The following is a 22859-nucleotide window of genomic DNA, read 5'->3' as shown; positions in this document are numbered from 1 at the left end:
TATATATACAGTATATATAGAGTATACAGTATATATATATATATATATTTATTCTATTCAATTCAAAACTTTATTCGGGACACAACTCAGGGGGGTCCATAGTACAACAGACATCATACAGAATATGATGAATAGTGTTTTGCTTGCACCCGTGTTTACCCTGCCTTTTCGACACAAAATGGCCCCCGTGAGAAGGGTCTATTGGGGGCTGAGTCTCGCATCAAGGCTACAAGAAAAATAGACAGGAACTGTCCTCAGTGTGGTTAGCTACCGTTTCACTACAATAGAGACACTGCGTAATGCGTCATCATTCAGAAGCCATGCCCAAGACGGGGGAAAACGTGTTGCACAAAAAGATCGTATATACAGAAGATGAACACTCCAACTTACTTCCTTGACAGCTAGATCCACATTTTTCTTCTTGCCAATTCTCAATGGCTTCCTTGTTTTGCTCAGGAGTACAAAAAAACTTTAACTGGCGATTTTTTACATTTGTTGTCTGTGCAGCCCACCACACAACAGCTTTTAGCTATGTTTAATTCAAGGAAAATGACGCTGGTGTGTGGAAATGAACAGAGCTTTCCCCCCGTGATGGGCATGGCCTATTTCATGCAGTGTCTCTATAGTTGATACTAGCACTGAATTCAGCTGAAAAAGCAAAATTTGACTTACCCTCTCGTTTTTCTCTGACATGCATGTGTGATACTTGTGCATCTGTCGATTTCTGGAAAGGGTTGATATAATTAATTACTCATTAAAATTACTTAATTACTTAATTACATCAGTTTTTAGTCAATTACAGGTAAATAATTAATTTATCCAATATCTCTTTGTTGGTTCTTCACCAACATCAAACATGGCCAATAGCCTAATATATGGCATATGAACTGATAATTACTGCTTGTTACACACTGTTAAACAAAATTTATTTAACACTATACTGTGTTGTGGACTCCAGCCTGAAAGAGATCTTCTGCACACTAAACAGTGCATACTAAAATTATTGTAGTGTACCTGGCTGTCACCCTCTTACCTCAAATAATGCATTTAGAGACTGTCTGTATCCCAGTGTCTCCAGACTGCAGTATATCAGAAGAACAACCAGGCATCTTGCTACTTTTGGTAATATCATCACTGAAGACTGGAGACAAAACACAATTAGCACACAGGACTCTACAACTAAATCACTCAAAAACTATGGAAAAGTATCCCTTTTGCTTGGATCCTATGGTTTGGAGACTGTTATAACCCTGGGATATGTACTGTATTGTTTGTCATCTGTTGATGACAAACTCTGTTGATTGGCTGGTGGACATGATTTAAGACGGCTGATGCCATCCTTCTGCCCCTTGCTCTCCTCATTCCCAACGATGATGGCTGTTCTGCTGACTCTTTGCTGTGTTGTGTCTGGTAGTAACTGTGTAGGCCTGTACTTTAGTAGTTCTGTGGAACTTTATTAAGATGTGTAGTTATCTTGGTAGACCTGTGCAGTTTAACCCGTAAATAGCTACCCAAGTCGCAGAAAGTAGGAGGGAGAAGCCCTTTGTTTTTTTTGTAACATATTTTCTCATGTTTCTTTAGGTAGGAGCTTAGGTAAGAGCTGTGTCTTTTGTGTAATCAGCCCTTTTCATTGGTTAGGTAAGTTTTTAAGGTTGGGGATTAGTTTGTTTTGTTTGTTGTGTTGGGGCCATGATCTGCTCTGAAAATAAACCTGTTGTGAACTTTTGACTGTGGTTTGGCTGATCATCATCCTTGGGAGTGGGAAGAGTGGGGGTACCTTTGTGTTGTGGTCCGGTTCCCCTAGGCCGGGTCGTAACAGAGACATGCTTGAAGGTGACAGAGCTAGGTGCTTGAAACTACGAGGTGTGGTGACAGTTCCAATTAACGGTTGCAGCAGATTTCTTTGCATTGCCAGCCTGGGAACCTGACGGAAGTCCCAGCTAGCTGGTGTTTCATCTGCTGTGGCAGCAGTGCAATGTGATTTATAGTCAGGCATTTCCAGGCTATTGGAATGCTACCAGGAAGGAGACAACGTTCCCACAGGTTGGTTTTTAAATTCATGGTTGTCAGTCATGTTTACAGCAGCCGGAACCAGTGTTGGTTACTTGAAAAATGTAGTGAGCTCCTACCAGCTACTCTACATTAAAATATAGCTTCACTACATTGAAGCTATCCCCAGAGAAATGTAGTTAAGTTACCACCACGCTACTGAGGAATGTAGTTAAGCTAGTAGCTTCGCTGCTTGTAGCTAGCTACTGCCCAACACTGGCCGGACTGGTATGTACAGTATTATGTGAATCTATGCATCTCTATTGTTCAGTATACGGACTACAGTACCTGGGGGTATTAAACATATGCCTTATTTAGCCTGTACCATGGCTCCTGCATTATGGGGTCAGCTCAATGTTCCCAGGGTTCAATGTTCCCCAGATTTATATGGCACCTAATGGGAACATGACAAAAGGGTTCAATGTTCCCAGGTTCCAATGTTTCCCAGGCCTAAATATGTGCTCTCCCAGGGTTCAATGTTCCCAGGTTTCAATGTTCCCCAGCTCTATATTTAAAATAATAAAGTTGAAGTCATCCTGGAAACACCTAGAAACACCAGGAATGTCCTGTAAAATCCTGAAAAGCACCTCCCCTGATCGAATCAAGTTGAAAATATTGCTTTATGCCTACTTAAGGTGACCCAGGCAATGTCAGTGCATTGCTAGTAGGACATAAACAAGCACGAACCTTTGAGCCACCATTCCCTCCCCCCCCCTTGCACCTGTTATGTGACTAGCCTTGTTCCTTCTCCTCCTCCCTCCCTCCCTCTCTCCACACTGCAGTGCCTGGGGAGGAACTTTTCTCCACAGAATAATCCCAACAGCCCTGCTTACAAACCACTAGCCACTAACCCTACCCACCCCCCAATATCCCCATATAGTAGGGGGAATTAAGGGAAAAATCGTTTCGCGGTGGATACAAGCATTAGGTCATCCTAAAACATCCTAGAAGGGGTGCCCAAAAAAATCTTAAACAGGAAGTGAGTTATGTACAAAATTCAAAATGGCCACCTAAACTGTTGACCGTTGACTCAAAAGACACCAAAAGATTCTCCAAAAAGCATAACATTTGGAACACATGTCCCTTGGGTCATCCTAAGATAGCCTAGAAGGGGTGCCCAAACAAATCTTATACAGGAAGTGAATTATTGACACAATTGAAAATGGCTGCCTACAGTGTTGGCGATTGACTCAAAAAGGCTAAAGAATCTATGTCTAATCACATATCTGAAATGGTTAGGCATGCTTGAGAAACATTGCTGTCTTGATTAGAGACATTAGGGCCATTCAGTAGCATGGAAACCAGTGCCTTCAAGCTGGGTGGGACGGAATCAGTCTGACATTTCTGTGGGAAGTGACCATCAAATTCAAAACCTGTATAGTCAAACACATCATTGCGAATTGATTTGACTACTTTTGCCATAGCAAGTGCCTCTTTATCATAGTTTTGATCTAGTGTACATGCTTTCAGTACGGCAGGCAATCATCTTTGAAAACAATCAATGTTTTTCCACAAGATTGGTCCTGACATTGGTCATCAAAATGACTGATAATTTGTGATTTAAGTCTAGTTTTGTTTATTGTGTTATTGACACCAAGCTGACATAGCCGACTTTCATAGAAACCCTGGAGTTCTGAGATTTAAAAAATGTAGGTCCCCTCTTCCAAATTACTTTCTATGTATAATGAGACCAATTCAGTAAAGACCAAAGCTTCAACACATTTTCCAGTTTCTTTTGACTCCATGTTTTTCTCAGACCTCTGGATGCTCCTGTATATGTTTTTGTACTTAAAGGGATAGTTCGGTTTGTTTGAAGTGGGGTCCTATCAGCTAGTTCGATACACTAACTTAATTAGGTACAGTGTTCTGGAGGCTGGGCGCATTGTGGAACGAGACCGCGCACTCAGCGCAGCAGCCAAACCAGCCTTTTCTCTGTAAGTACGGGGGGTCAACAACTAAAACATAATTTAGCCACCTAAAACAACGCCCACCTAAACAAATCGATATCCGTGTACATGCACGCTCTATTTTTGACAATTTTCGGCACTTTACTTTTCCGCAAAACAGCAGTTTCATTCTGCACTGTTTTTTCTCCCAACCGTACAACTACCGTATTCCTCCGCTAAAAGCCTGCACAGAGCACACAGCCGCGGTTTACAAAACAGGAAGGCTTAGAAGAGAGATAAAACACTGACTTACTTTAGAGACAACAAGTCACCTGGCCTCTCTGGTCTGGGACGTTTTTCACAATTTATCTCGCTGCTCAAGTTAGGTCTTTACTCTAAGTAAGTGTAATGGCAAATGAACAGAAAATGAGAAGCAGAGCAAGTCTTATAAAGAAGACACACCCCCTTCCACTGTGTGTGTGTGTGTGTGTGTGTGTGTGTTATGTTTAGGTTCCTTGTTAACCATTTAGTGTGTGTGTGTGTGTGTGTGTGTGTGTGTGTGTGTGTGTGTGTGTGTGTGTGTGTGTGTGTGTGTGTGTGTGTGTGTGTGTGTGTGAGAGAGAGAGTGTGAGAGTTTGTTTGTTTGTGTGTCTTTTTCATCTCCTGCTTTTCCTGCACAAAGTTGCAACATTGTTTAATTTCAAGCTCGAGAACCTGTCCGCTCACACAGTCCAAGCACGGGAACTTGTCTGCTCCCGCAGTCCAAGCACGAGAACCTGTCTGACTTGTCTGCTCCCGCATTCTGTCTATAGTGTTTGTAATTTAGATAAAGTAAACATCTGTTGAGTGTTTATACATAAATTGTTGGCTGCAATGATTTAAAAAAACATGGCGAAATAGTTTCTTTTTTTTTATGCCTGTTGACAATATTTTCTGATTTATGCAGTCATAAGAAGAGATATCTAAAATCCCCTCTGTAATTTGTTTTGTCTCTAATATGTCAAGAAAATGAAACAATAATTTTGAACCTGGCTTTATCCAATCTTCAGATGTATGTCCCCTAATTTGCATATTTAAACATATAATTTCAGAAAACTTGTAATACAAAAAATCTGAGTCTTAATGTAAGTAATCAACTGGAGAAGTTTCATTGTGATAGCTGTTAGTTATTTTTTTTTACCCTAGTCACCTGCCATGTCTCGCCTTAAAAGTAAGTTATGACCCACTAGAGGGCTTGATCTATGGTCATATGAAGTTGTCACAATATATTATCTATAGATAATCATTCATAGGGCCTATTAAAAGTTTTTTTAAAAACAATGATGTATATCAGGCATTAACAATATATCACTCAAAGAAGGATTAATGTGGAAGGTCATGTCTTTCGGAGTACATTTTAAGCCTATTTTTTGTGTTTAAAGGCGTTTAAAACATATTTAACACATGTTTCTTTGGTGGCTTTGGCCAAATCCTTTATTATTAGTCTATTTACTATAAATGTAAAATCTATAATTAGCACATTAAGCCAAAATGTCAGAATTATATCACCTCTTAGGAATCATGCGTCATTTCTGGTGGCCATTTTGGATTTCCCCTTTTAAAAAGCATTTAATGGGTCCGAATTTTTGGGCACCCCTTCTGAGATGGTGAGATACACCCTAAAGAATGTGTGTACCAAATTTGGTGCTTGTATCCACCGCGTAACGATTTGACCATTTTCTTCCCTTAATTCCCCCTACTAATAGTCACTCGCTCTACCCACCCCCTGAATCCCGACTCCCTACCACCTTCCAATCACCCTGGGAACATTGAACCCTGGGGACATTGAACCCTGGGAACATTGAACCCTGGGAGAGCACATACTCCCTGCATTCCATCGCTGGCTTGCTGGGGAAGCTGAGCAGGGCTGACTCTGGTTAGTCCTTGGATGGGAGACCATGGTGCTGGAAGTGGTGTTGGAGGACCTGTAGGAGGTTCTCTTCCATCTGGTCTCATGAATAATCTCCCCATTCCCAATGCCCAAGGGCAGAGACCCGGGACTCTGTCCTGTGAGTGAGCACCGTCCTTTGGATGAGACTTTAAACTGAGGTCCTGACTCTCTGTGATCATTGAAGATCCCATCGGCACTCTTTGCAAGAGTAGGGGTGTAACCCTGGTGCCCTGGATACATTTCCAAACAGGCCTTCCTTCCATAAGAAAGGCCTTATAGTCTCTTAAAACGGATGCATTGGCTCCTGCAATTTTCAAATGCTTCCGCCTACCCGTCTGTACTTCGTAGAGGAGGAAGTTGACCAAAACGGAAATGGAAACTCAGGAAAAATAATGAGCGATGATGGGGGGGTGTCCCGGATGTCCCGCCTTTAGCCGGGACATCCACTCGTATTTCTCCAATCACCTGCATCGGTTCGAACTTCCTCCGGTCTTAAGCGTTCCCCCCTCCCCCTCCCCCAACTTCCTTTGCCCAGGCTCTGTACGCGTGATTTTTTCCCCCCCTGTGGGCGTGAAGTACAGACTGTCTCTGGTACATTTGAAGAATGTAGAAGAGACAGTCTGGCTTGAGAGACTAAAGGTCTCCATCATGTATAAGGAAGGCCTTCCTTCCATCATGACCACCTAATTATCCCTCGTTATCTAATTGGCACATTCAATCCTCAACTCTTCACCATGTGGTGAGGTTCTGGTGGAAATTGGCTGCCGTGCATCACCCAGGTGGTCGGTAGTGGATGAGTTGAGTCCCCCCATATCTGAAGCACATTAGGCTACTTAGAAAAGTGTCATACATATTCAAACAATCATAATTATGTATAAAACATAGCCTCTAGTCTAGAGCAGTGTTTCCCAACCAGGGGTACGTGTACCCCTAGGGGTACTTGAGCAGCTTGCAGGGGGTACTTGGAAAGATTGGGGATTACAATTTATTTACAAAATGATTAAAACATCATTCCAAGTAATTTCATAGGCCCATATTACTCAAATTGACATTTTCCAATTGAAAACAGTTAGAATTGTATTAAAGGGGGTAATTCAAATGATTTTCATTTAATAATCAGATGTTATAGGCCTACTAAAAGTTTAATATTATTTTAATAAAACAAATTTCAGAAAATCATCGACACACATGAGTGAGGGGGTACTTCGGCATGGCAAAACAGCTCAATGGGTACATAAGACCAAAAAGGTTGGGAACCACTGGTCTAGAGTATAGGTATACACTGTAAAATGTAAAATTACAGGCCACTCATTTTAATTTACTGTCTTTATGCATCTGCATATACTGAATGTATAAGATATTAGGGACATCTTCCAGATATTGGGTTTCACAATCCATTGTCTCAAATCTTAAAAAATCATGTTCTAACCTGGTGGTGCCCAGAACCAGGCTAAAAACCAGGGGAGACAGAGCCTTTTCGGCTGCTGCACCGAAGCTCTGGAACAGCCTTCCCCTCCACGTATGGGCCGCCCAGACTCACCTGTTCTCCCTGGCCTTTCCCCCCACCTAGCTTTCAATAGGTCCCTGGCTTTTATTGTTTTATTGTTTATTGTTTTATTGTTTTTATTGTTTTATTGTTTTTAGTCCTTTTCTTCTCTCCTTTTAATTGCCTTCAGTACTTGTATTGTGTTGCACTTTATTCAGTATTTTCTGCACCTACCTGTTTACATTTGTGCTCCTTATTTGCCCCTCGCCTGTGAAGCACTTTGGTTTCAGCTGCTGCTGTATGTAAATGTGCTATATAAATAAAGTTGACTTGACTTGACTTGACTTGTCTGCTTCTCTTTGTGATTGGTGTGGAATCTCTGGATTCATGTTCCCTTTGTTCTAATGACAGGTTTACCCTGTTTACACGGCAGCAACGCTCCCTGCATAAAACTGCCGTTGCATAGATGGAACCCCCAAGGCACAAGAAAGAGAGGCCAGCCCAAGAAGCCCTGGTGCAGGGACCTCGAGACTGGCATCAAGCACAGCGGGCTGACATGGAAACAGCTGGAAAGGAAAGTACAGGACAGAAAACTCTGGCAAACTGTTGTCAATGGCCTATGCTCCATGAAAAAGGAGTGATAAGCATAAGTAAGTCAGTTGTTCTAATGGAAGAGAGTTGCCAACAGATATTGACTGAAATGTCTGTGATCATAGAAGTAATTTCATGCAATTTACATGAAATTGATCCAAACACGGGGAAATTGTGTGGAATAGTAAAACACGGTAAAAACTACAAATTTGAAGCTGTACAGTAACTCCAGGATGAATGCTTCTTATCAGGTAATTAATGATTCTATGCAGAAATGGCTGGAGGTTCAAAAGTCCCACTTTTTTTTTTTTTTTTTTGCTTTCGGGGTGATTTTTATTCGATGACGAATCCTTTTTAATGGACTTTGAATCTGACACTGCACAAAAAATAATGCATCAAAATCAATGTTACTCCCAATCTTTGACATATCCCAGGTTCTGATAACCCTCCCCCGAACACACACACACACACACACACACACACACACACACACACACACACACACACACACACACACACACACACACAATTTGCATTATTATATTGGAAAATAATTGATTTTTCGTGTTTTTTACACTATAAAACCCAGTGGCATTATATAACCAAACTGGCATTAAAGGGTTAAAATTCTGAAAATTATTAAAAACTTATGACGACTGAAGTTGTTTCTAGCAGAAATTAAAAAAAATATTAGAGGAAAAAAATTCTCACACTTATATCCTTGGACAAAAATGTCCAAATAGCAAGAAGTGTATGATGAATTGGCTCAATGCACCAAATTGCTATCTCTTGAATCTGTTATTTTCTCTGTATTCTATTTATTTTAACAACCCATACCTTGCTTGTCATTATTACTGTATCAATTGTATGTTTACTTTTATCTGGTAATTTATTTTCTTTTTATGTCTTTGTAAAGCACTTTATAACCTGTCTTTGAAAAGTGCTATATAAATAAAGCTTACTTACTTACTTTCATCAAACTCAGTAAATTAAAAACAAGCCTGTTTTTGTTAGTTCCTGAAAAGTTGACATTTTGCAGATACACAGTTTTTACACAACACTGACTATACGATCAATATAATTATATTAGATCAAATTCATATACAAATGTAGATAGTATTTTACCCGTCTTTGGCTTCTGGCTTCCAGAAAGTATCTGTTGTCAGGGTGGCAGAATCATGGCAGAGATAGAAACTAATAATCAGCCATGGCAAATTACGACATTATTTATTTGACTTCCTTGAGTGCACTTTCTGCGTCAGACACCTGTTTGACAACTTAAGATACTTCCTTGTCATACTGTGACAGCCGGGGCCTAGACAAATTCCTTAGCCATTTCAGAGTCAAATGTTTTTTCTACCTCAGCAGGATCCAGGAATGGCATTTGAGATGTCTGTATTTCCACAAAATTAGTCACGAATGCAGACTATGCAATTAACAGGAGACTTAAAACAATATGAGCGTCAAGAGAACCACCCTCAGAAACATTCCTGTCACTGTTCAATTTGTCATCAAGTCATTCAGATGTACTCAAGCATCACCCAGCACTCAAGATTACATCTCATCCTTAGAGATGAGGTCAACCACCACCAATGTGTATTGTACATTATGGTTGAAATGGTAAGTGTATATTATAGCTCACTTACCATATAGAAACAGAACCAATCACTTTACATGGTGCCAAATTGTACACATATACACAAATATATGCATGCAAAAAAATTAGCAGATTTTGTTTGATGGGCTAAATGCAGACAAATTTTAGCACAATGTCAAATTGCACAGATAAATGTTTTAAGAGGTTAACAATTATTTAGCAGGCTTAACCCTTGTGCCCTTGTTTGGTCAGACAAAAAGCGTCCCAGAGGAATTGATAAGGGTGAATTTTATTTGTATTATAATTTATTTATTTTTTTGATTTTTTTTTATTGTTTTGTAGGCTACTCATTGGTAACTTCATCACTCATTATTGGTACCAACATTTATTTCTTACTCAAAATTTTAACCCCTGAAATACCAGTGTACCATACAGTACAGTACAGTACAGTACAGTACAGTAAAAATACAGTAAAAAACACAAGTGAATTATTTTCCATCCCATAAATGCAGAGTGGATTTTTCTTGGGGTGACCATCATAGCCTGGGATATGTCAAAGATTGGCTGAAACAGCTCTTTTTGCACTGTTAGAATTTCCCCATTGAAAAGCATATACGGTAAAAGGCTTTTTTTACATCCAAAACAGCAAGAAAAGTGCAGATTTTGGACTCCCAACCACCCCATTCATTTTCACTAGATTTCCAACCATAAATAAATCAATGACACAATTACGATTTTGGTCATGGGTTTCATTTTCTTCAATGTGACAACCCTCCCACTCTCCTGGCCTTGTCTTGCAAGAGCCTGTACCCGGTGTTGGGGTCATTACTGATTGGGTGCACCTGGGCCTGGTACTCATTGGGCTTAAGAACACCTTCAGACCATTCAGTCTCCCTCCTCACCGATGCACCTTTTGTTCTGTTCATCTAGTTTGTATTGTCTAGTTATTTTCCATTAGTTTCCCTATTTATTTATTTTTTAAGGAAAACACATTTTTTGATTAAATAGATTAATAGGCCTGGAGAGACTGAACCTGTGTAGAACAGTTTAGTGATTATTTAGTCCTTTAAAAGTAATCCTTTAGCGTTGAGTTCAGTGACCCTTCCCGACACACTTCTACACACACACACACGCACGCACACACGCACTCACTAGTAACTACACTTCCCAGCATCCATTTCTGCACAGGGCCGTCCCACTTGGAGGTGTTCCAGCTGGTGAGGTCTGGTCTGGTTGCTGAGGAGGTTGTCGCTGCTGCCTGTTACACCTCGGGGCCAGAAAACAGGTAAAATAGCATCAACTTCTCCAGACGTTTGTAGATTCCGGTTAACGTGACATTTTCTTGGTTGTTTGCGCTGTTAATTCATCTTTGCGAGCTGTATCATCGCTTGGTTTCTATGCTAGTTAGTTGCACTGAATGCTAAGTTCTGAGTTACCGTATGTTGCTTAGCCAAACGATGCGATGTTGCCCAATGTAAAGTCGGTCAAGGGGCAGCTAGGGGTCATAGAGCAAGTTTTAGCATACTTTTCCAACTTGACAGTGAGTGAATTAACTTTAATCAACTTGACGTCAGGGCTTCGGACGAAACGAAGACCAGACATGTAATAACTGTCTTACACAATGTTTACATTATGTCCTGTTGACATGCATGCACATGAGTGTCATGACAGCATGAGTTGTGATCCCATGAAAAATGTGATCTATTGGTTGTCAATCCCATAGAAAGTAGACGAGAAATGAGTGATATCTCCCCTTGTTTGCAAAGAGAAAAGCTGTGTCATGCAGCCTCAGGCGTTGTGACTGACTGGCTGCTGGCTGCAGGGCCTTATCTGCCCTATTCTCTACCTAATCCTTTCAGCTGGCTGTACTGGAATATTCGCAACAACAGTGGCACTTTTGTTTTTAAGCATTCCTACATTTTCCCATGAACTCGTCCTGTCCTGGTTAATTGTATTGTCATGTGCCAGACTCAAATTGTTTGTGTCATTGATGGAGAAAGTCACAGAGATAAGGAATGATTGTGTGCATCATGGTTTGCACAATTGTTGTGTTGTGGTCCCCCGCCCCTTCCCTAGACACTCGTACATTTTTAGCTTGATAAACACGTTATAGTTCCACTCCAATATGTTCTTGCAGCATTTTCTTCCACTGGTTTATTAGTTTTAGTCAGCAAATCCTCTGGACAGGCTAGTCTCTCACACATCCATTTAAGTCATATTTTCATATAGTTTTGGACATTTTAGACCCGCTAAAAACTTTTTTGACTTTTTTTTTCTTACATTGTTTTAGTCTTTCCGTGTTTGGAGATACATACAATGTTGTATATGAGAGCAAATATATCTATATTATATCTATAATATAGCTCTTTCTTTAAATACATGAAGTAGAATGTAATGTGAATGTCATTGTTATTTGAAACTAATACTGTATTTGGTTTTTATCAAGTCTTGGCCATGTAAAGTATTGGTTGACGTTGACAAAGATAGTTTACTTTATTTTCATTTTCATTGGTAAATCTTTTGCCTTCCCCTGGTCCTCCTTGCCCATCCAGTCTCTCTTCATCCACCTGTTCCTCTGTCGGTGCAGACCTCAGCACCACCCGTGCCTCTGTCGGTGCAGACCTCAGCACCACCTGTGCCTCTGTTGGTGCAGACCTCAGCAGAATGTTCACCGAGGTGCTGGTTGGTCTGGTGATCGCAGGCTTGATCTTCTTCCTGGTTCAGAGGAGCAAGACTCATCAGGTTCTGAAGACAGAGGATGGCTGGTGGGGGCCTGGAGTGCCCCCCGAAGATGGGGAGGACGTAACCATCCGCCCCTACAAAGTCACAACTAGTGACGAAGAGCTGGAGGTTAGATTCACTGTTATTTTCTCAAAATGTTTTTATTTATTTCTGCGCTCCATTTGGCAGAACACTAGCCTGTTAAACCAGCCGGTCACGTGAACTGACATTTCATTTCGTTCTACCAGACCGTCCAGCCGTGGGACGGTGTTTTCTGAAATTACAAAGTGCTCTAGCCAATCAGCGACCCGCCTCGTAGTTGACATCATAACCGGCCAATCAGGAATGCCGTTGGCAAATTAAACAGTAATGGCTACCTCCGTGGCTGTCCGCCTCGAGCAGTAACGTCAACGTTTGTCGAGTTTAAACAGCCATAAAGTGCAGTTATTGCAGAAATAGACTCAATATCAACAATTAAGCAAGTACACTATGTAGTACAAGTCAAGTACAGTATGTATGCAACAGTGGAGTTTCTCGGCGGAAAATATGTTTTCGCCGTTCTCCCGAGTGGATTTGGATTTGACTGGATCCAACACTGATTGGCTGAAGGAGTTGTCTGTCAAGGCAAGTACACCCGCCCAACTCCCGCCCACTACAAAACACTGGGTGAAAGCTGGAGGCCAGATGGTCTGGTAAGGAAATGAGTTGACATGAGCGGCTGGTTTACCAGGCTAGCACAACACAGCCAAGAAGGCAATGGGAAAGATTAGGGGTAAATGGGAAAATAAATGGAAAGTTGTTGACTTGTTCCTGGGAAAAATGCAAATGTATGACATTAATATGTTATTAATTAATATGTTATTAATATATTAATATGACATCTTCATACTATACAAATTTTCCTGCTCTGACATGTTGACACCTACTGGCCTCTATCTCAGAGAATAGCCTACATCTTAACTTGTCTATGGTCCAGATTCATTAAAAAACACAATTCCTTCGACTTCGGCTGAACCATTACAGTTTGCAGGGTCTTAATCTGCATTCATATTGCCAAAGTAAACTACGGACGGATGTTGACATGTGATAGCAGCATCTTTGAAAGAAGCGGGGGTGAGGGGGGAAGCATTGGAAAAGCTCTCACCTCGCTCTCGTCGCTCTCCTCTTGTCCCAGGACCTTTACAGGAGGATAGACCAGACGCGCCCCGTTCCCTCTCTGGAGGACAGCCAGTTTAATTACGGCTTCAACTCCCAGTACCTGCAGGAGGTGGTGTCTTACTGGAGAAACCACTTTGACTGGAGGAGACAAGTGGACAAACTCAACCAGTACCCACACTTCAAAACCAACATCGAAGGTGAGGCTGCACTGCTGGAGGAGGAGGAAGACACTGTCCACGAAGACTTATAGGACAGTGTCTTCTTCTTCAAGTCCTCGAATGTGACACTCACATTATCCAGAGATTTGGTTTACATTCCCTGTGTTGGTCAGTGGTGTCAACACCGCCAGGGTTAGTGGTTCCATTCTGTGTGTTGGTCAACTGGTAGAGCAAGGAAGGCACTAACACTGCCCAATTTAAAGCATAACAACCATTGATTATTTATTTATTTATTTGTTTGTTTGTTTTGAGTTATTAATTGGCCTGTATTAGAGACACACTAGCTGCGTAGTTAAGCATTTGCTGAGAATTTGTGTCCACCTAGTGTCTTTTTCCGACCGTTAAACGCCGGGAGTGCGCTGGGGAGCGCTGATCCCAGCGCACAATATGCAAGGAAGCAGTCTGAAACTAACGTTAGTTCAGTGCGGTAGTAGCTTGATAGCTGACAGCTAACATTAGCAAACAACACACATACAGTGATTTAGCTCAACACTCACCAGAAATATCAAGTGTCTAGCCAATCTGCTCCCACAATTGAGCCTTTCTGTCTCTGTTACAATAGTTTCTCCATGATTAAGTTGCTAGAAAAGCAGCACCTGACACCAGCGTCTTTCTGAAAAGTTAAAATATTTTCAGCTGGAAGCGCTGGGAGTCGGGCGCACAAAAACGCCTGAGTGCTGCACATACGCTCTCCCCCCATTGGAAACAACTGAAAAAAGACGCTGGACCTGATGAAAAGACGCTAGATGGACACAGGCCCTATGGCTGCAAAGGAAAGCTCTCGATCTTGCAAACTTTAATTTTTAGCTCAAAATTCTCATCCAGTTGATCTGTGTCCTGTTCCTGTGTTTTGACCTCCGTCCAGGCATCGATGTCCATTACGTCCACGTGAAGCCCAAGAACCTACCGGAGGGAACCAGCGCTGTTCCACTGCTGATGGTGCACGGCTGGCCCGGCTCCTTCTACGAGTTCTATGGGATGATCCCACTGCTAACAGAGCCGTCAGATCCACATGACCTTGTGTTCGAGGTGGTGTGTCCCTCCATCCCGGGCTATGGCTACTCCCAAGCCCCACAGAAGAAAGGTCAGTTACCCGAAACCCACCCCAATTGTACTTGATCAATTCCCTCTCCCAGGCTCTCCCTCTGCCCATCTGGGGATAGTTGTAGATTAGTACATGCTTCCTCCGATACATGTGCAGTCGCCAGCTGCCATCTGACAGTGAAGTTTCACTGGCAGGACGTGGCGTGTAGGAGGCTGACGCTACTCCGCAATTCCCCTCCCCGCTGAACAGACGCCCCGACTGACCAGAGGAGGCGCTAGCGCAGCATCCAGGACACATACCCTTAATCTGGCTTGCCACCCGCAGACATGGGCAATTGTGCTTGTATGGATGGCCGACCAACAAGGCAACACGGGGCACGAACCTGCGACGCTCGTGTTGGTAGGCAGGGAATCTACCGCTGCTTTTAATGGTGATTGAGAGAAAGAAATCAAACATCCACAGAAAGTGTGTGTGTGTGTGTGTGTGTGTGTGTGTGTGTGTGTGTGTGTGTGTGTGTGTGTGTGCGTGTGTGCGTGCGTGTGTGGTTGTCTCAGGTTTTGACTCGGTGTGTGCAGCGCGCGTCTTCCACAAACTGATGAAGCGTCTGGGCTTCCAGCAGTTCTACGCTCATGGAGGAGACTGGGGCTACCTGGTCACCACCAACATGTCTCAGCTGGAGCCCAAGTAAGAGAGAAGGCATTCCTCAACACCTGAGCAAATATCTGCTGAAGACAACGTTACTGAGTTGAAGTAAAATTACACATCTGCTTATCCTGGGAAGAGCAATATAAGAGCATAATTATCATATAATATAATTGCCATAATCTCTAATTATCTTATCTTTGTCATTTCTTTCATTTTTTCCATACCCCAGGATAGTGAAAGGCTTGCACGTGAACTTCGCCCCTTCCTCCAAGCCGGGGCTGCCCATGGTTTTATCCCTCATGCTCGGCCGTCACTTCCCCAAGCTGTTCGGCTTCACCGACGTGGACATTCAGCGCCTCTTTCCCTGCATGGAGAAGCTGGTGGTGGAGTCCGTCAAAGAGTCCGGCTACATGCACATCCAGGCCACCAAACCGGACACCGTGGGTAAGGGTTGCAAAACGGATAACAAAATGGTCAGATAAGCAAGTTTGTGGTCAGATTCGGATTGGCCAGTGTTACCGATGGCCTTGACGCAAACCTCCAGTTGTCACGGAATACCGGACGTAAACCTGGCTCAAGCATATTAATGTGTATATTCATTGTTATTATGATCACGACTTCCCACGTCATAACCATGAGCTCACAAGTTCCATTTGAAGGCAGCATAACACATTGGAGACGGCTTATGGTAGTTACATGAGCATTCAATTGATGGGCAACTGGTGGACATTCCTGCAGTCAAAATGTCAATTGCATGCTCCCTCACAACTTGCAACATCTGTGGCCGTGTGGTTTGTGATAAAACGGCACATAGAATGTCCTTTTATTGAGATCAGCGCAAGGCACACCTGTGCAATAATTCTGCTGTTTAATCAGCATCTGGATATGCCACACCTGTCAGGAGGCTGGATTATCTTGGCAAAGGAGAAGTGCTCACTAGCAGGCAATGTACACCAGATGCGTTACGGCTGCGTTGCGGATCCGGCAAAACTGCCGGATCGACTCTCGCCCATGTTAATAGATGGGCGATACATGCGGTACGGAAAAATTACGCACCCGTTCTATTTTTGTCGGATCCCGCATAAGTCTGGCAGATTACATGAGTGTGGGTCTGTTAGCAGCCGTACCCGAGCCGTACCGCATCTGTTCCGGAGGCGGTGTACATTAGCCCTAACACGGATTTAAACAAAGTTGTGAACAGAATTTGAGAGAAAATAATGTAACTAAGCCTTTTGTCTGCATAGAAAAAGTCTTAGATCTTTTATTTCAACTCGTGAAAAATTGGACCAAAAACAAAAGTGCTGCACTTATGATGTTGTTCTGTGTGTACAGTATATAATTATATCTCATCATCATTATTACTTCAAGTCACTTTGTCCCCCCGCAGGTCGAGGACTGAACGACTCCCCAGTCGGTCTGGCTGCCTACATTCTGGAGAAGTTCTCCACATGGACCAACCACAACTTCAGGAGCCTGGATGACGGAGGACTCACCAGGTACATGCGTGCGTAGAATAGAGTAGAATATAGAATAGAATTACATTTGCCATCAAGGCATCCATACCACCATTGTGTGATTTCACCATTGTGTGAGTGTAGCATGTTAGCTAGCTAGTGTTTCAGTCACTCAATGACGTTTTGAGAAGTCGTTACGTGACGTGAAGAGGTACAAGGTAGAAGCCCCAACTACGTGCAGACTTCCGGCGATGTGCGCGCCCTCCTGTGGATGCATGTGCGTACCACAACTCCGTGCAGACTTGCCAAAAATGCTCATAAACAGCTTCAATGAGGGAAAATGTAAAACAAGTTTTTTGGGGGGTTTCTCCCCTTTTCTCCCCAATACTTGGCCAATTCCCCCTGCTGCCCTGGTCGTGGCTCCACCCCCTCTGCAGATCTGGGGAGAGTTGTAGACTAGCACATGCGGCTCTGATACTGTACATGTGCAGTGCAGTCACCAGCCTCTTCTTTTCGACCTGATAGCAAGGAGTTTCCCCAGCAAGACGTAGCGTGTGGGAGGATCACACTACCCCCCCCCCCCAGTTCCCCTCCCCCAAACAGCAGCCAGAGGCAGACACTAGTGCAGCAACCAGGACACAGACCCCACCGGCTTCCCACCCCCAGACACGGCCAATTGTGTCTGGAGGAATGTCTGACCAAGCCGGAAGTAGCGCTGCGCAGGAATTGAACCTGGGTCTCCATGGTGGTATATGAGTGATTTTACCTCTACACTACCCAGACACCCCAGAATCATCATTATTCTCATTACTTTTATGTTAAACAACTGCAGCCATTATCTGCTGTGCCTGTGTTGTCGAGCATGTGTGTGTTACCTTGCAGGAAGTTCTCTCTGGATGACCTGCTGACCAATGTGATGATCTACTGGACGTCCGGCTGCATCGTCTCCTCCATGAGGTTCTACAAGGAAAACTTCAGCAAAGGCCTCAACCAACCCCACGCCAAGTGAGTGGCATCGCAGAGTCGAGCACGACCCACTGGTACCGATGAGTGATGCCAAAAAAAAAAATAGCAAGTCATTTTAACGGTACCCAAATAAGAAACCTCTGGGGGCATATTGGTTGAACTGTTTATTGAAGAAATTTGTCATCTTAAAAGTCAAATTAACACATTAAGTGCCAGAGACGACCTAACTCGTCTTACATAATCCAGCGCTTAAGTGCCAAGGACGAGCTAACTCGTCTTACATAAACATTTTTTTTTTTTGACGGTGGGACATCAATCAACCCCTTTTACATCTTCGAGATAACTATTTGGAGCAAGAGCATGTGTGTAATCTATTTTACCGACCACTAAGTGGCGACAGAGACCGAGAGAAGTCACAGCCACGGGACCCAAAAGCAGCCGCCTCCCGCGGAAATGGCTTGGCGATTTTACAGTCAGAAGCCCGGACACACACACAGAACGGACAGAGATCTCTTCCCCCCAGAGCCGCGGGGGCAACGCGCGAACACACACACACACACACACACACACACACACACACACACACACACACACACACACACACACACACACACACACACACACACACACACCGCGGGAGCAAGCCATTCAAGGAAATGGCTTGGCGATTTTACAGTAATCCATTTCAGACTCGTCCCCGCACGCAGGCAAGCAGGCAGGCAGGCACGCAGACAGACAGGCAGGCAGCACAACGCGCTTCTGACACGCCCGCTGTTAGGAGGAAGGAGGAGAAGACACACGGAGGGAGGAGTTTGAATGAGAGGGGTGTTTCCTGTTGTTATGGAGGAAATTACTGTTCAAAACTATTGTTTAGAATGTCTGACGGTCTTACTGATGCCAAAAATGAATGGTTAAAGTGACTGTTTCACAAAAAGCCATTTATCTCTGAATAAATTTCCAGACGCTGAAACCATGCTGTACTCAACGGCTAATATCTACATAACTACTAACTCTGCAAACTAACTCTTTTAGACAGAGAAAGCACACATTCTATTAGTTATTTTTAGATGATTGGTGTTCATGAATTCTTAACAGAAAAGAATCCTCGGCTGTTCTAAAATGAGCCAGAATCGTCAAAAACACCCCTGGCACAACTTACCTACAGGAATGAAAACATGGCTGGCATTCAATGTGTTAAACGGGTAGTTCTGGTTCTCAGTTCTGATTGGCGGAGTCACGTTTAAACTTTAATTATTATTATTATTATTTATTTATGATTGGCTGAGTCATGTTTAAATGCGACTCCGCCAATCAGAAACCTTCAAAGCTTGAACCTGATAAAAGCACATCTGAGGCTGTCGCAACAGTTATATCTCATTATTATAATAAGGCGGCCGTCGGTCCCGCTTGGCTCAACTTTTTTTTAGCTACTCTACCAGTGTACTGTCATGCGTTTCAAAACCTTGACTTTAGGCCTATTTGCAAGCTTAAATGTTAAGGTGTCCCTTTAAATCTGACACTAACATTAACACACCATCCTCCCCTCCCAGGATACCAGTGTATGTGCCCACTGGTTATGCCTGCTTCCCGAACGAGTTGATGCACACACCCAAGCTCTGGGTCCAACAGAAATACCGCAATCTCAAGACCTTCACACACATGGCCAGCGGCGGCCATTTTGCTGCCATGGAGGAGCCCCAGCTAATGGCCCGGGACATCCAGAGCTTCACCAAGACACTGGAGAAGAAGAACTAGTCGAGGATGGAGGGATGAGCAGGTTGATCTGTGAGTGGATCCATTGGTTGGATGGATGGATGTAGAGAAACAGGATCTGGAGCATGTTCCTGAGCAGTAAGCATGTAGAAACATTCAGATTGGGATTCTAGGTTAAGACGTGTCTGTTGTGTGTCTATGAGGTGGGATTGATAAAACAATATACTATACACAGGCACGTGCACAGATTGACCCCAGGTGATGCTCAAGCCTGACTAGATGAAGTATACTATAAAGTAGCAGACTAGATTAAGATGAAGAAGTGCCCTTTTTGCAAGTCTTTTTCAAATTTTATAGAGCATTTCAACTTTACAAGATAAACATTCTAAATGTGCCCCTTTTTTTGCTACCCCTCAAAATGTTTGTTTGTGTACACAGCACTGATACTATAGCAGCTTTATCAGTCTTAATACATATCAATATGTGGACCAGTCTCGTGCAGTGTTAATATCTGAAAAATATATTTATATCCGGTACAATGGAGTTCATTGAATTGGGGGCCAGAATGCTTTTTCAGATGATTTTTTTAACAGTTTTGATTGATTGATTGATTGACTTTATTTGGTGATGTCAGTTTGAACCTTGAGCTGTGGAGAAACCAATACAGAAAGAACAGAAATTGAAAACTAATGGAATTTGTTGCCAGCAGGCAAGTTATGGCAACTCTTTTCAGACGTATAGTCCCATGTCAGCATGAACAGTGGAGTTATGCAATAATCAGATCATGTGACAATAAGAGATGCAGATTCGAATCACAGAAACTGGGCTTATGTCCTTGTCTCTCAACCTGGAGGTTGGGGCCTCCAGGAAGCCCGAAAGATGATTTGTATTCATGTGAAAAATATCTCCCATATACAATTTTATTGTCACGATTTTAATCTTTTTGATGAATGACTTTTTTGTTAGGAAACAATATTTGCAGCCTTTAAGCTTACTTCAATTACTGATCAAGTAAATGCCTGCAGCAGGCGGTCACGACTCACAAGGATCATCAGATCGGTTTGTTTTTGTTTGTTGTTGTTTGTTTTGGGGTGGGGGCCGGGCGGGGGGGGGGGGGGGGGTCATGAGCTGAAAACGTTGAATGTCACAGTGCTGTGGGCGGGGCCCAGCCACTAACCAGCTTACCAGCCAACCAACAAACTCACCGATAGAGGTGAGGGTGTGTGTGTCTCTGTTCAGCCAAAAACTCCAGCATCCACTCAACCTCTCTCCGGCTATAGCTGTTGGAGTTCCTGGCTTCCCGCTGAGCTCGCCTCAGTCTTGTAGTCTTGACTGTAGTTTACTCAGCAGCCCCAGATGGGAGGTTAGGGAGCGCTCGCTCCTCGGTGGTGTTGTGATGACAGCGTGGTGTTGTGATGACAGCGTGGAGTATGTGCCAGACATTCCTCTCCTTAATAACTCTCACCTCCTTCACGCTGGACACACAGCCATGCTGCTGCCACACCATCGCCTGGCACCTCCAAATCCTGCTTTTCCTTCGGTATCGTCGATATCACGATTATAGTGACAAAAATGATCGCGGCTATCAGTATTTATTACCGGGGTATTGTTAAAATGTGCTGAACATTTTCGAAAAGTACTGATACACTCACTGAAATATCAGTGATATTTCACCATGGCTGCACACCTGCATCTGGGAGACTTTGGTTGATGATGAGCAGTGTTCACTGTGTTTTTCAAAGCGCTGTAATCACAGTAACACGCTTTTAATGATAACACATTTTAACATAATACTGTCAGGACCTTTATCAGGGTTTATCATTAAACTAGTAATCATTTCATCCCTACTCACAACATTTGATCACACTTTCAGACCCATTCAAACCCTGTTCGTTTTTTCTTTCTCCAGAAATCCAAAGGTGCTAATATCAGATATTGTGACAAAATTCACATCCAACAACGGCACAACTGTATCGCTACAACCACAGCTGCCTTTGATATCTGGAGCTTTTTCAATGAACTGTTATCTATCAAATCATTTCCTGCTAGTATACTTACAGAGCATTGATTACCCAGCATGACTCACTGCTTAGCTTTGATTTGTGCTTCCAAGCACTGTAAATTACACTGGCTACGAGTAGAAGTGACCAGTGTAACAGTTTGGTTTTCATTTCAAAGACTTCGGTTTATACTTTAATTTAGTATTATAATTGACTAATAATAGACTGAAATGAACGTAACAATGCTGAAAAGAGGCCAAAATGCTAATTGATGCTCGTGATTATATACCACTACTAAAGTTGAGTAGACAAGTTTTGTTTGAAAATGAAATGATAAATGAACCAATTTATTCACTGTATAGAAATTGGTTAATCTTGTTTTAGTAGGAAGAGTTGGGGATCTCACATAGTGTGAGATTGAATGTTTACCCAGTAATGCAGATACTTTTTTTGTCAAATGTTTGGCTAGCTTGTGAAATTGAATTTTCAATAATACTGTACCACCAATAATGGATCTTTGCCTTTTTAAGTTATAGATAAGAAACAGAATCACTATTGCAGTGTTTGAGATCATTCTAAGATGACCTGAATGGCATGTTGTATTTTAGATACTGACACAATGTTCTGACGTAATGTTTTTGACCAAATAAAATTGATATTGAGTCTATTGTCTCAAGAGTCAGTCTCTTATAGAAAGAAAATTTTCTGGAGATGGCTCAATTGGTTAAGGCACATCCCAAGTACTTTCAATGTCCTCCATTCCATTCCAGCCTGGGACCTTTTTTGCATGTCATAACCTCTCTCTCTCTCGCTCGCTCTCCCGCTCTCCTTCCCTCCCTCTCTCTCTCTGCTGTTGACTGTGAAATTCAGAAACACCAAAAAATCTCAACAAAAATGCATTAATTTGTTGCAGAAGGCCCTTAGTTATACGTCTATGCCCCTAAATGCACGTGCCACGTTGACACTGTACTTGACATTGCAGAAAACACATCAATAATAGGCAGTTAAAGTGAAATGTGTGCGAGCGCATGTGTTTGCATGTGTGGTGAAAATAATTCTATTAAATCGTTGACCTCGTGTGTGAAGGGTCCAACGGTGCTGAGCTACCGACAACCTCTGTGTTATCCCATCCCAGAACATCTCCCCCAAAAGTTTTCAACCAAAAAGAAATGCGTGTCCACCACTTCCCTTTGGTGATGTTTGACGTTCCACTGCCCCAAAACCCCCAGTCCCACCCCTGTCCAGCTGTTAGCGGGGCTTGGACTTTCCCAAGCCCCCTAGTGCCCTGGCTCGGGACACCCTTCCAATCCTCCACTCCCCCAAGCCGGCCTGCCCGCCTGCCTGCTCTTCTTGGCAGCCGAGAGTCCAGGGGAGGATCAGGATGGCCGGGCGGGGGAGAT

General features: G+C 43.0%; 1 protein-coding gene across 2 annotated transcripts; it reads left to right on the top strand.

Moving 5' to 3' along the window:
• The first annotated feature begins 10791 nt into the window (after window positions 1-10791).
• On the top strand, window positions 10792-22124 carry ephx1 (epoxide hydrolase 1, microsomal (xenobiotic)). 2 transcript variants are annotated; one of them, XM_083643691.1, is made up of 10 exons: window positions 10792-10824; window positions 12092-12389; window positions 13435-13615; window positions 14502-14720; window positions 15236-15365; window positions 15556-15770; window positions 16714-16822; window positions 17663-17785; window positions 19297-19531; window positions 21369-22124. In XM_083643691.1, exons 2-9 carry the CDS (start codon window positions 12204-12206, stop codon window positions 19499-19501), a joined length of 1368 nt encoding a protein of 455 aa, XP_083499817.1. In that variant the 5' UTR covers window positions 10792-10824; window positions 12092-12203; the 3' UTR covers window positions 19502-19531; window positions 21369-22124. The 2 variants fall into 2 exon arrangements, with proteins under 2 accessions (XP_083499817.1, XP_083499816.1); XM_083643690.1 differs by lacking the exon at window positions 21369-22124 and having other exon boundaries at window positions 10806-10824; window positions 12127-12389; window positions 19297-20513.
• The last annotated feature ends 735 nt before the right edge of the window (window positions 22125-22859 follow it).

Source organism: Poromitra crassiceps (assembly GCF_964638095.1).
Source record: "Poromitra crassiceps genome assembly, chromosome: 9".
NCBI lineage: Eukaryota > Metazoa > Chordata > Actinopteri > Beryciformes > Melamphaidae > Poromitra > Poromitra crassiceps.
The sequence above is the reverse complement of the archived record's forward strand: the minus strand, read 5'-3'. Positions and strand labels throughout refer to the sequence as shown.